The sequence below is a fragment of the Aythya ferina genome, assembly GCF_964211825.1.
Source record: "Aythya ferina genome assembly, chromosome: 1".
Taxonomy (NCBI): domain Eukaryota; kingdom Metazoa; phylum Chordata; class Aves; order Anseriformes; family Anatidae; genus Aythya; species Aythya ferina.
The window spans coordinates 105,448,992-105,462,332 of record NC_140296.1 but is presented as its reverse complement, the minus strand read 5'-3'; the positions used below and the strand labels follow the sequence as shown (position 1 = coordinate 105,462,332).

The 13,341-nt window shown below is 36.4% G+C and overlaps 1 protein-coding gene across 7 annotated transcripts in view; it reads right to left on the bottom strand.

Annotated features, from left to right (window-relative positions):
• ROBO2 (roundabout guidance receptor 2) overlaps nucleotides 1-13,341 on the bottom strand; it is an 897,160-nt gene that overhangs the window by 98,829 nt on the left and 784,990 nt on the right. For all 7 annotated transcript variants that reach the window (XM_084538901.1, XM_084538898.1, XM_084538899.1 and 4 more), the window contains 2 exons: nucleotides 8,534-8,658; nucleotides 4,435-4,606 (listed from right to left, as the gene is read on the bottom strand). In XM_084538901.1, the coding sequence (XP_084395027.1) occupies nucleotides 4,435-4,606; nucleotides 8,534-8,658 (297 nt within the window). The remainder of the gene's footprint in view (nucleotides 1-4,434; nucleotides 4,607-8,533; nucleotides 8,659-13,341) is intronic.

The following is a 13,341-nucleotide window of genomic DNA, read 5'->3' as shown; positions in this document are numbered from 1 at the left end:
AAAAAAAAAGCTAACTACCTTAATTTTGTTAACAAAATATACAAAGGATAGAATCATTAGTACTAGTAACACCTTGGAGGGTGAGTTTACCACATTTATTGAAACTGAAACTGAAAATAGAACACCAATACAGATTTTTTTATTAATGAAAGAACTTGAAATCTATTTTAGAAATTCTAAGATACCACCAGCTAAATTCAGAGATAGGAAGATAGGACAAGAAATACTATATTAAAAAAATAAATAAATCATATTTTCACCTTGATGTAAGATTTTTGATCTCATTAAGGTTCCTTATGACTACATAGTTCAGTCACCTGGTGAAACAAAAATTGATCTCAGCTTATGCTGAGACTCATTTTGCAGCTACGCTAGTAGTATATTTAAATGAAAATTCAGTTGTGTGCGTTTTCATTTAGATTCAGAGAAAAGCAACTCCCAGTTTTCAAGCTACCAAAAAAAAAATGGGGGGGGGGGGGGGGGGGGGGAAGAACTATTTTGCTAACTATTCCATTGTAGTTATTTCCTGCAGCTAATTGCCTGTCATATGTATATTAATGTAGGTATTTTCAAAACCTACTGCATTACAGATATTGTTCTTTGGCATGTAATTAGATTCTTTTTACAGCCCAAATGAGGAGCTCATAATCCTTTAAATAGCTTTGATCAATAATGTAATTGAAAGTCTCCTGGCCAGAAGGAATCTTCATTTTCAAGGCTGTTATGGGTGAAAGACCACTACAGGTTTCCATGACACTAAGGCTAAAGGTTAAATGAACACTTAGGGTTTCCACTGATCTGTGAACGACTATATTGTCTTCACAACTCTGACTTGTAAATCTTCTCTCAAATGTGTGTATATGTGCTTGTATTCCTACTACATAGGTCTCATCTATAGTAAGGATACAAAACTCAGTTAGAGGTTTAAAAATATAGTATAAGCATTCTGAGGAATAATGCAATAACATAAAAATGCCCACAGAAAGATAGAGGTGTTTGTTAGTTTCTTTTATGCCACTTCTTTTTTTTTTTTTTTTTTTGTTCTCTCCTAGCATTAAATTTCTACATATATTCCACAGAATATTTCATATGACTAAAGTATGAAAATACTGATGCAATTTGGATGAACTAAAATCATATTTAAATTTGGGTGGAATTTTGTCAAATTACGACAGGAAATTAAAAAAATAGAATGACAAAATGAATTCTTAACTTTACTTTGGCACTTCCAAAATCAACATTTTGAGAACCCTTCCTGGCAAATTAACAAGGAAAATGAGACACAACTCACAAAATTCTTATGATGAACACTAGTATGATAGGGTAGTGTACTCTCCTGGAAGGTGGAAAAGCAGAGGTCATTCCTTCCTCTGTCTTTTTTGCAGAAGAGCTTCATAGTTGTTCTGAATCTCTCCTGTTTCAAACTGTCGCGCTTGCTATAAAATATTTTATATGTATTTAGATCTGGGTTAAGAATGAAGGTGGCAAGATTTGCAGATAGCTGAACTGTGACTGTTATTAAATCACTCATTCCTGCTTTCTTCCAAGGGGATTTGAGAGACATACTCCAGAATATTCAACACACCTATAGTGTTGAGAACTTATCCAAAATATTCTGTGTATGATGGATAAATCTATGGAGTAAATTTTAAAATGTAAATTACTCTTATCTTGTATACAGACATGGTTAGATGGAAGCATTTGTTTTATTTGCATGATCTGTCACTTTAAGACTCTGAGCTGCATATTCACTTCTGGAGTTTGAAAAGACTGCTAAGATTGTCTCAATTTTGTAAATGATTTTGCTTTTCCAGATGTGCATTAGACAGTGGATTATATGATAGCCTTTCAAGAAAACACAAGATTTGAATTTCAAATACACCGAGGGCTCTTAGCACCGTCCATAATCAGCAAAATTATCACTCAACTCAGCACATTTCATCACAGCTAGTAATCTCTTCTCATGTGAACACTTGAGTTAAAAATATTTCCAGTAAAGACGTGTAAGTGCAAAACTGTAACAACTGAAACACTGCTATATATGGTATAATTAAGCACTTGTTTTTCTGCACATGACATATGTTTTCATTCTGTATTGGAACTTCAATTGGATCTAAATTACCCTGGATCAAACAAAAATGTGTTGAAAATGAAAAAGATGGTTCGCCACTATTATTAAATCATTAACCAAACAGAAAAATTCAGGGCTGTGAAGTAAAACTGAAATCACCAGCCAAAAACTGGGACACTAATGCTTAAGTATATAGCTAGAATGCACAGCATTTATCTTTTATCAAATTTTTAAAACCATGAAATTAGATTTCCCTACTGATAAAAATCATTAGCTTCCATAACTTCTGCTCAGCATCAACTAAAACAGATTAGTTAGACACTGATGGTTAACTTCCTAGCTGAAAGCAATTAAAAAATGTCTGTGATCTAATGGGACATTTATTTATACAATTTCAGTCCCACAGCATTGTTTTGGCACTTTTCTCCTGACCTCACCTGCCCTTTGACTTGAGGATGAAATGGTATTTCTATAAAGCAACCTTCTATTATTTCATAATGATCATGCTGACAGTAGGTTCTGGAATGTGTTTGAAGAACACAGGCCTTGCATTCCTTCAGCAGCAGAGCCACCAGCTCATGCTTTTCCTCAGCAATGTGGAATGCACACCACCTTTAATCAAGACTGATTGTCGTTGAGTTTGCATTTTAGCAGGGACATCTTTATGAGCTTTCTGTTGACTTGTTAAATAAACTAGTGAAAATTCCAGTGCAGTCAATCAGGATTGTTCCTCCCCCTAAGAAACAGATAAAGATGGACCATGGGACTTGTCTGTCAAGAGGAAGAATTTCTCATCACTGATATCCTTGAACCTGATTTTATCCTCTCGGCCCCTGTTGCAGTAAAAAGTACAGCATCAGCAGGTGCAACCATTAACAGCTCAATGCCCTCTTAGCCATTGTTTGTGTATTCTATTTATTCCAATCACAGTTGTGGCACTGAATCTGGCTGCGCTACGAACAGATATTAAAAAATACTGCCTTTCCATTAATTGTAAACGACCTTTTAATCTACATTTAAATTTGAACTGAATGAAAATGCATCATTTTGTCATAGACCATGACAGAAAAGACTTAAAGAGATTGCAGAGCGAAGGTTAGCCTTTAGTCTCCAGAAACTGCTTTACCAAAAAGCAATATGCTTGTAAAGATGCAAGGATAAGGCAGAAATTATCTCCCCTTGTCATAAAAATATAGACAGCTTTTGGAAAACAAAGAAAAGGCATCAAATTAATGCTCAAACCTCTGTAACGTGCCTGAACCTCTCTGCCTGTCACTTGTGATGAATATGCTCTTGTGAAAAGCCAGATTATTCAGAATTAGACATCTTTTCAAACTTTCATGGTGCAGGCAGGTCTCTGAGGGGACCGTAAAAGTAGACCTCTGCATATAACAACAGTTTTAATGGCAAAAATTCATCAAAGTCTGTCAGGAGATATTTAATGAGTCAGTTAAGATAAGGAATAATGATGCAGGGGAATGCCACGATCTCCTAGTGTAAGAGGAATTCTCTTGTTGTCTTTACTAACATTAAAGAATGCAAACTGCCTTCTATTCACAACAGGATGAAGAGGGGTATTGGTGGGATTCCTGATATAAGAAAAGGATTGCTATTTGTATAGAGGGTACGGTAAACTTCAAGGCATGATAACATTCAAGCCCAAAATTCTGAAAAAGGAAAGAATCAAGTCAGATCATGTAGTGCTTTTTATTTCCTGCCAACTCTTCTTTGCTTATGTATTTATACAGCTCTCTTCACACCTAAACATACTGAGAACACAGCTCCGAAGTAGGGAAATATCTTGGTGTCTTTTTCACACATGGACTAAAAGGCTACATGCTGTAGCTGTTCTAAACTACCAGTACTACAGCAATTGAAGGCAACTATGTTGATTTAAATTGAGCTACGGATACACTCCCAAACAAGTTGCCTAAGGTAATACTGAAGGCTGGGACTGAGATGGGAATCGAGACTTCTTTTTCTGCACCCCAGTCCATTGCTTTAATCACATAACTATTCACTCTTCACAACATTTTTTGCAGTCCTACTTTAGCTCTAGTGAACCGAGCAGTTTTGTTTCTCACCAACTGTATTCTAAGCTGCTTTGTCCTTTGTTTGGGCTATTAAGTACTATTAAGAGCATGTAAAAGGCAAACTGGACTTCAGTGCCCTTTTGACACTGTAGAGAATTGTGCAGAGACCCCTTTTCACGGTGTTGTTTTTTTGTTTGTTTGTTTTTTGTTTGTTTTTTTTTTTAGAAACTTATCTATTTATTTGTATGAATTTTGTGATCTCACATGCCTTTATTTATATTACATTAAGATACAGTCTTACAAAAAAAAAAAGGAATTTCTATAGCTCACCATCAGTGACCTCCAGCTGAGCCTTTGCTAAAATGCTTCCAGCAACCGTCAGTGCTTGACAAATGTAGTAGCCCGCATCAGACCGTTGAATGTTGGTAATAGTGAGGTCTCCAGTTGGTGATACTGAATACCTGCTGTTGGGTTGGAGAGGCTGGTTTGGGAAGAGCAGATTCTGCAAAGACAATTTATCTCACATCAGTTCTAGATATAGAATCATAATAGAGCCACCTTTCTCTCAGCTAAAGATATGATAATTTTTCCTTAAAATTTCTCTCTATAAAAAGTGTGGTTATGAATTTATGAACATACAGAGACAATTTTTTCCTGCCTTGGGCAACTTGCAGTTTAAATTAGAAACAGCCCTTTCATAGCATTCAAAGGTGTGTTCTGGCTAGGGATTTAGGCACCAAGAAATTTTCCAACAATCACTTTTGACTGATCTGTATTTGTTAAACATTTAACTTCATTCTGAATTAAAAATTTTAATAATATACTTGGTTAGCTGTCAAAGACGGGAATACAACTACAGTAAATATTAGAAAAATAGAAGAATTGAATTCTGGAGATTTGGGGGAACATAGGGCTATTTTTTGGCCGTGAATATGATCTGGGTGAAGGAGAAAGTAAGTACAGCACAGAAGTAAAGGTAGGAGGAAGATACAAACAGGTCATAAAGTAGGAGAAGCTGGCATAGCACAAGAGCTTAAAGGAGAAGTAAAAGGAAATTATAACTGAAATATACCAAAGCAGAAAAGCTACATGGAGCCTCGAGGGTAAAGAGGAAGGGTATAAATCTAACGTGGAAATCATAAGAAAGAAAAAAATAATTTTATAACACATAAGACATCAGTTAGCACAGAGCAGGGAGATTTGCTTTTGCCTTTGGGCTGGACTGGAGAAAAGAGAGATGTCAGTAAGAATAACTAAAATTAATGTAGCGGTCATTGAATATGATGAAGGACTGAATGAATCAATAATACAGATAAAATGACTTAAAAGGTTTTAGTGGTGAGGGCTGTGTTTTCAAGGAAAAAGTTATACTGTCTAAGACAACTCTAGATGTGAATAAAGAACAGGAAAAGAAAGAGAGGCAATATGAACAGAAAGGTTAGCAGGATGGCCCAATGAGACAGAGAGGGGAACAGAGGAGACAAATTAAACAGTAGTAATGAATGGATAAATTCCAGGCACATCAGGTCTGTCTATATTATCAACTCAACAAGCCTGTATAAAAAATACACATTTTTGTCTCAGGAATATCCCCAAACCCTGATAAGCTTTCAGTCTTTACTGTGGCTCTGTATACCTCTGCTGTGTTTTCAATTAATGGCTCACTACTAAATTTTAAGCTAATCTATATGGGCTAAAAATAAACCTAGAAGCATAGAGTAGGGCATTAAATATTTTTTCCAGACAATATTTTACACTTCAGTAAGAGCTGATTATTACTCCTTCTTTCAAGGACCAGGTAATGATGGACTATAATTTGTCCTGCATTACAATACAGTCCACTATTTTAATGCTTTTACATTTTCACTGGTTTTAATAAGCTGCTGGTTTACTCATCTGGGCACAATGGTTGCATGTCGGGTTGCAAACAGTGGGGCAAAAGTCACCTCCAATGTAATATTATTTTTTTCTGGATTTATCTCAAGGATGAATTTAATTCAGAGACTTCAATGATTACAGATGTCCTGCCTTGGAGTATTTCATTGGCGGGTGGATGTTAAACTCCTGGTTAAAGGCTACCAAGTACTGAGGACCAGACATTCATGCATAAGTTGGCACAAGAAATTACGCAGGAGGAAACAGGTCCCCTCCTTTCCAGCTGGTAGTGCTCAGAAAAAACAAGGTTGAGAAATAGATTCAGAATGAAAAATACCCTACAATTATTGGAGTGGGCTAACATGACTACATAACATTACTTTAAACACTAACAGTGGTGCTGCAAACGGTTCCTTGAGTAAAAGCAGAAGTAAGACTGTAAATCCAGGTAACAACTTGTAGCCAGTCATGCAAAGGTGCAAATTAAAGCAAGTTCAATGGATAGTGCTTAATTTGGCCAAAACACAGTCCTCCATATTTTAATGAAGAAATGCAGTATGTGGAAGCTCACCTATTCTAGGGCATCTCATTGCAAATTCTAGCAAGTTCTGTGTTGAGATGGTAACACTAACCTGTGTTACTTCACTGATGCTCAATTAAGATTAACATAAGGGTATAATGAATCACATTGAGCTATGTTTCAAGGTTCGATAATAAACCATGTAGGTATCAATTTTTATGTTGCATTTATTTGCCAAAAAAGAACGTTCTAACCCTCAGGGATCTGGTTCTCAATATGGTAATTAATTTTCCAGGTTTGTAATTAAACAGCTTCAACATGGTACAATCAGTAGGTAATAACATTCAATTAAAGACACAAGATGCATTTTCACCTTAAAATGTTTTTACCCTTGAAGTGATACCAATGGAAGAGGATAAAATAGAGTATTAACACTTTTCAATTACGCTAAATGACTTTAATCCTGCAAATGATGTCCTGCTTTAATTAGAAGCTCTTCTCTTTATTACAGCATGATGGATGTCCACTTTATTAGATTCGAGTGTGACACTATAAGCTCACTTTACATAAACATTACCATGTTATTAAAATGCTCTACAAGGCAGGTTTTTGAAATGTTTGCAAGCACATCAGTACTTCCTACTTTAATTTCAAGATGCTGTTTTACTTTTCCCTTAGAACAATGTTCATCTTATTGAGACACAAAATACTGTGCTCTTCCAGAAGCTTAATACCACATGATGCATGGTGACTAGATTTGAAGTTCTCTAATTAATATGTTGAAGGAAGTACACTGAAGACTAAGCTTACATTCATATAAGTGTAACAATAACACTATTATAAAGTAATAGTGTTATACTTTGTAAGTTGCAACCTCGCACCAAACGCTGTCAGACCTGGTAAAATGATGAAACGGCAGCGGGTGGGGCAGAGTGGGAGATCTGTGGTTCAGTTCTTTTCTCACACTTTGAGCTGTTACACAGTGCCTCCAGATTAGATTACAGGCACATCTGCATTGCACAGCACATTGTGGATACTTGAGTTAATTCGTATATCACTGTATGGGGAAAAAGTAGCACAGTGCTCTAAAAAAAAAAAATTTAGCCAAGGGACAAGGACACACAGTGTAGCTACATAGACAGATGCAGGCCAGACAAGTTTCATCACAAAGCTGCAGAAGACACTGTCCTTGGACATCCATTTCTCCCTTTTAATCTTTCTTCAGGAACAAAGGAGAATTTGGCATTAGGTTTTACAATGTCCAAAGTTAACATACTCATAGGAACTGCAGTTGAAAGCAAGGATGCTTGACTTCTGTTGTAACATGGTACCAATGTTGCAAAAGCAGCACACACACACACAAAAAAAAAAAAAAAAAAAAAAAAAAAAAAAAAAGTTATGGCAAGGCATTCAAACACTGAATCAGTATTAGCTGATGGCAACATTATTGTTTACATCAGAAATTTTGCTTTCACAAAATGACAGTAAGGATTCAGGGAAATATTTCCAAAACAGATTCAGAAATTTCCTGAGATAATTCTACTGAAGAAAGCAGCTGAGTGTTCAAAACCTATATCTGTATGCACTGTGAGAATATGCCAATGCAAATAAGCTTGCTAGATACATATCCACTTGATCATGTCTAGACAGGTTATGAATTGCAATTACTGACTCTGATTAGTTAAAAATTGAGCCATAGCTTTTTTATATACTGTTTGTCTCACCCACCTGTTTGTTCGGTGCTTTAGAATGATGCATTTAAGGTATATACTGTTGCTTTTTACACCTTTATACAGCAGCTAGCATAAGTTTCAGCAACTTAAATGGACTTTGAGTTCTTTACAATGTTAATATTAAAAGAAAAAGAAAAAGCAAAAAAACAGCAACATGATGTTGATAAGGGATAATGACTTTTTAAAAAACAAATTCTTGCAAAAGATTAGAAGAATGAAAATTAAGATGTCTTTCTTTGAAAAGTAAGATGTATGACTATTTAGAAAGGCTTGAAACACTTATAAGGTGCTTATAACTTACCTGGCTTCCTTCTTTTTGCCAAAAAACAGCTGGTTGGGGATTTCCTTTCGTTTCACAAGGAAAAGTCACTGTTCGACCCTGGGCTACAATTTGATCTCGTGGTCTCACCACAAACTGTGGAGGAGCTACAATGTAAGAAAAAAACATTGTGTAAAATTAGGGTATTTTGCAAGGGGAGATGAGGAATATTGAAGGAAAAAGACAAATTAACAGAGATTTGTTTTATGCCAGCAGACATAACAGCAGATATACTAATTAGACAGAATTAATATACCCAGTTGCTAAAAAAACAAACAAGCAAACAACAACAACAAAAACATTATACACATTAGCGTAAACTCAGATGACAAGAAATGCTAAGGAACAATAGTCCAGTGTTTTTGATGCTGGTTTAGATGTATTCTACCTTTCATCTGGACAGGTACCAGCACTCTCATACACTCTACACTGCACAAAGCTTATTATTCTGCTGGAGCTATCACGTGTTGCATAGGATGAATCGTGGTATACAGACTATTTGTTTCAGTCTGACTATCTAGACTTTCAACAATGACTGAGAAAGGAGAAGAAGCTCTAGATGACAGCAGAGAGACAAGTTCAGGAGTTCCCTCAACTTCTCTTAGGGGCAATGTGGTTAAGAAGGGAGTGGGTGGAAAGACTTGCTGTGAAAAGGTTTGCTGAAACATCACAGACTTGGCAGATCTGGATTTTGGCTTATGTAAAGAAAAGAAAGAAGCAAGAGTTGAAGAGTTGAAAAGTTAGTGGGCTGCAGAAAGCAGTAAGAAGGAACAGGTATTCCAGGAGCTCAGGAAGAGGAAAGGAAAGGAAGATAAGGAGAAATTGGAGTTAAAATACCAAAAGAGTCAGGACTGGCTTTGTGTTCAAGTAGATAGCATTAACAGCATTCAGAACTGAACAATTTCAAAAGGAGAGGTGTAGTTTAACTTGTTTAGGAGTGTTGATGTAGAACAGTCAATGCTTGGTGTGAGCTCAAAGGGAGAAAAAAGGCGGTAATGTGCAGAAGGAAAGTGGGGAAGAAGCAATGGTGGAAAATGAGATAAAAAAAAAAACTTCAGTAACTATGCTCAGCATGATGTAATAAATTAAGTTTTCTTGTTTGATATGCAAACCCTTCAGTCTTGGTTCAACATTGGAATTCAATGGAATTGTAACTATACTGTTTGGCATATTTAAAAAAGATAATCAGCATCCCCACTTGTTCTTTGCAAAAGACTAGCTGACTTTTGGGACAGGCTGAAGAAGGAGGTAAAATTAAAAAAAAAAAAAAAATGTTATTTTTTCTCCTCATTCCACTATTGCTCTGGTGGTTGTGGAGAGCGATGGTTTAGGAACTACTAAGCTTTTAGGTAAACAGAATTTAAGTGTTTTAGAAAACCATATTTTCACCATTATAATTACAAACTATTTAATTAGGCACGAAGAGCAATCAAGACTCAGCTTCCGATTACACCTGCTGACAGCACAGATGCAGATATGCTAACAGCATAGAAATGTATGCAGATCTGATCTTTTTGAAATACGCTTTGTACTTCTCGTGGATTCTAAAGATCACAAGTCAAATAGCACTAGCATAATGTACTCTTAAAACAAGAACTGTAAAGCACTTAATAAACATGCATCACTCTTGATTTAGAAGGCAGAGGGTGAGCACTGAAGGAGGAATCTTCCTTCTGTCTCGTATTCCTGAGCACAAGTTTTGGCTTTTCTTGAGAGACAAGCCTCTTTCCAGGGCCTCAGCAGACATCAGTCTTCTGAAAGCACAGGGATGAAGGGCTAGGTGCTCTGCTGCTGCCCATTTAGACCCATATCTTTTGAGGCATCTGTAAGTGCATATGTATTGCGACACATACTCTAGGATCTGAACTCAGCCTGTCCTATTCCTAAAGCACTGGACTGTAGCGTGTTCCTTGGTTTTCTCTTACCTTGCTTTACCTACCATATCTGTAATACAATCCCTACAGGTGTTGGAAAGCACTAATGTGGTAAACAGTATGTGCATTTGTTCATTCAATCATATGGGAAGGGAGAGAAAGATCTTTTAGTCGTGAATTAGAAACTTCCATTCCTGTAGGCATACGGTGCACTAAGGTGTCTCTACAGTTCTGACCACCCACTTAATAAAGGTCACTGAATTTGTTCAGTGCTTGCTGCTCAGCCAGAGAAGTTCACTGCTCAGGATATTAATATGGAATCAATAGCAACCTCAGGCAGAGCGGAAAGCAGAAAACCTCTAACTTCTTCAGGTGTTACATATACATTCAACAGGATCTATGCACGAGTCTGCGCTACATTATAGGTAGCCTCCAGACCACAATGTTTCTATCACGAGGCTAAAAACATGTTGTCAGGAGTCCCTCCCACAGATCATACCTAAGCATGATCAATACCTAGCATCACTTTTTAGGCATGCTTAGTCCACTGGAGGCATGTTATAAGGATGGTGCTACCAGCTCAACAGACGTAAGAAAGGCATGACATTTCTGTGAGCTTATCTTTCAAAACACATAACCAGATAAATGCAGGTATATAAGTTTAAGGGTTCACCTGAAACATTCTCACACACAAGGCTGTACTGCAAGTCAGTAATTCAAAGCTCTGAGTAGATATAATAGGAAAGTACTTGTTGCTGTAGCAAAGACCAAATTCAGGTATGAGATATAAACCTCCTAATTTCTACCTATAATCCGACCTAAGCCTAACTTTTAACATTCCTCACTTTTCTATAAGCAGAAAAACAAACCTTTATTTTGCAAAAAGATAGGAAAAAGAAGAAGGAATTTAGGCAGTGACTCAGTCCAGATAATCCAATTGGTGTAGATTTACCTTGTTGCTCTATTCTCTCCCTGCCGCACACCAAATCCTCCCCAGCATTCACCATTCTAGATGAACTGGAGATCTGTGGCATCAGAGCTACAAGTTTACACTTTCTGAAGGCACCAGTAAACCACAGTATATAGTTATACACAGATCTGTTTTCTAGTATTATTCTGCATCCATAATTAATAGAAATTTTTTTTTTTTTTTAGTCTGAGACACTGGACAAGGGCAACAGTGAACCTGTCCCCAATTTTTTTCAGACTTGGTGACAGCCATGTGGCCTCGTCCCGAGCACCAGAAATGCTCTATCTCTGCAAAAAACAGGAGGTTACAACATCAGCAGAGTCAGCAGCCAACATGCCGATCATGACAAGAGGGCAGCAAGGAGGGGCCAGCAGAAGTGACACATTAAAAGTTGAACTTAGCAATATGGTTTAGTGGAGGACTTGTTAGTGTTAGGTCAAAGGTTGGACTCGATGATCTTGAGGTCTCTTCCAACCTAGATAATTCTGTGATTCTGTGATTCTGTGAAATTCATTACAAAAATAAATAAATGAACCAGAGCTTTAATCTAAATATAACCCCATAATCTCAAGGGGAGCTAGCTTTTATTGGTCACTGCATTAATTAGAACATAAAACCAAGGCCACCAGCCAAACTATTCAACAGTATACTCTTAAAGAACATGAAAACCCTCATTTTTAAAAGAAATAAAACCTTGCATACATTTTTTATGTATTCAAATAAGTTGTTCTATAATGAAAGAAACTCATGTTTTTCTCCAGTTTGTCGTCATAATCAGCTATAATTCTGTTTACAGACAGATAAAAATGACATGTTTTATATCACTGAAACAATGTTTTCACCATACCAATTTTATCTATCAAATTTCACTTGACTAATGAGAATTGACAACTGAAAGTAACAGCTAATACTTGCGGGAGAAATGTTGGTCAAGTATAAGTACCAAAGCAGTAGGACTGCCATTATCCCCAGAGAATGCAATGTGACCCTGTTCAGAGACAACAAGGCTTTTTTTTTGGCTTGAATAAGCAGTTCAATTTTCCTAAAAAAAAAAAACCCTCATTATCTGCATGCATTAATGCTGTTTGTAAGGTAAATATTACTACTCCTATTTTGCAGAAAGGTTGACTAAGAACATGACTTGCTCAAAGTTCAGCATTAGTAGAACATTGGACAAAACCTTATTCAAGTCATTATTGCTTTTCTCAAAGTAGTTTTTTGTGTGTGTGTGTGTGTTTTAATTTTAAAAACAGTTTGAAAAGGTACAGTTAGAGAAATAACAGCAGGCTTGATATGCTTCAGCTGTTAAAGAGCTATGAGCTACGTTAATGCTTATTTCAGTCTAAACATTAAGATGATTAGAAGAATCTGCTGAAAAAACTGTTATGCAGCTGCAAACTGAGTGTTGCGCCTATCAAACTATTACCCTTTATTGTTTCAGATGTAACATTAGTGGCATTGGAATAAACAGGGTAGAGAAACTCTTGCTTAGGTGACATTTGAAAATCAAAGACTAAAAGGAAATGTATTGCTTGAATTCCAGGATAACAGACAAAAATATGAGAAAAAACAACAACAACAACAACACAAACAAACAAACAAACAAAACAATTAAGATTATAGACCTAGTGCACTTCTATTGTGTTTTTTTTGTTTGTTTGTTTGTTTTTGAGAAATTTAAATAGTATACAGTAAATTAGATTTGATTTCTGGCAAATTATGCTTTGATATGGCATTCAGGAAGCGCTTGCTTCAATCAATGTCACACTAGAGCTCTGTTATGCTAATAGCGGCTGGTGAGGGTGAGTGGGATGATATGGAAATCAGATGGTTGAACATGAATAGAAAGCATAGGCCATGTATGAGGTGGGCTTTGAGATGAGGGGATGGGGAGACCCTAAGGTTAATCACATCATGTTCAGAACTGTTTTTACAGCACAGAACAG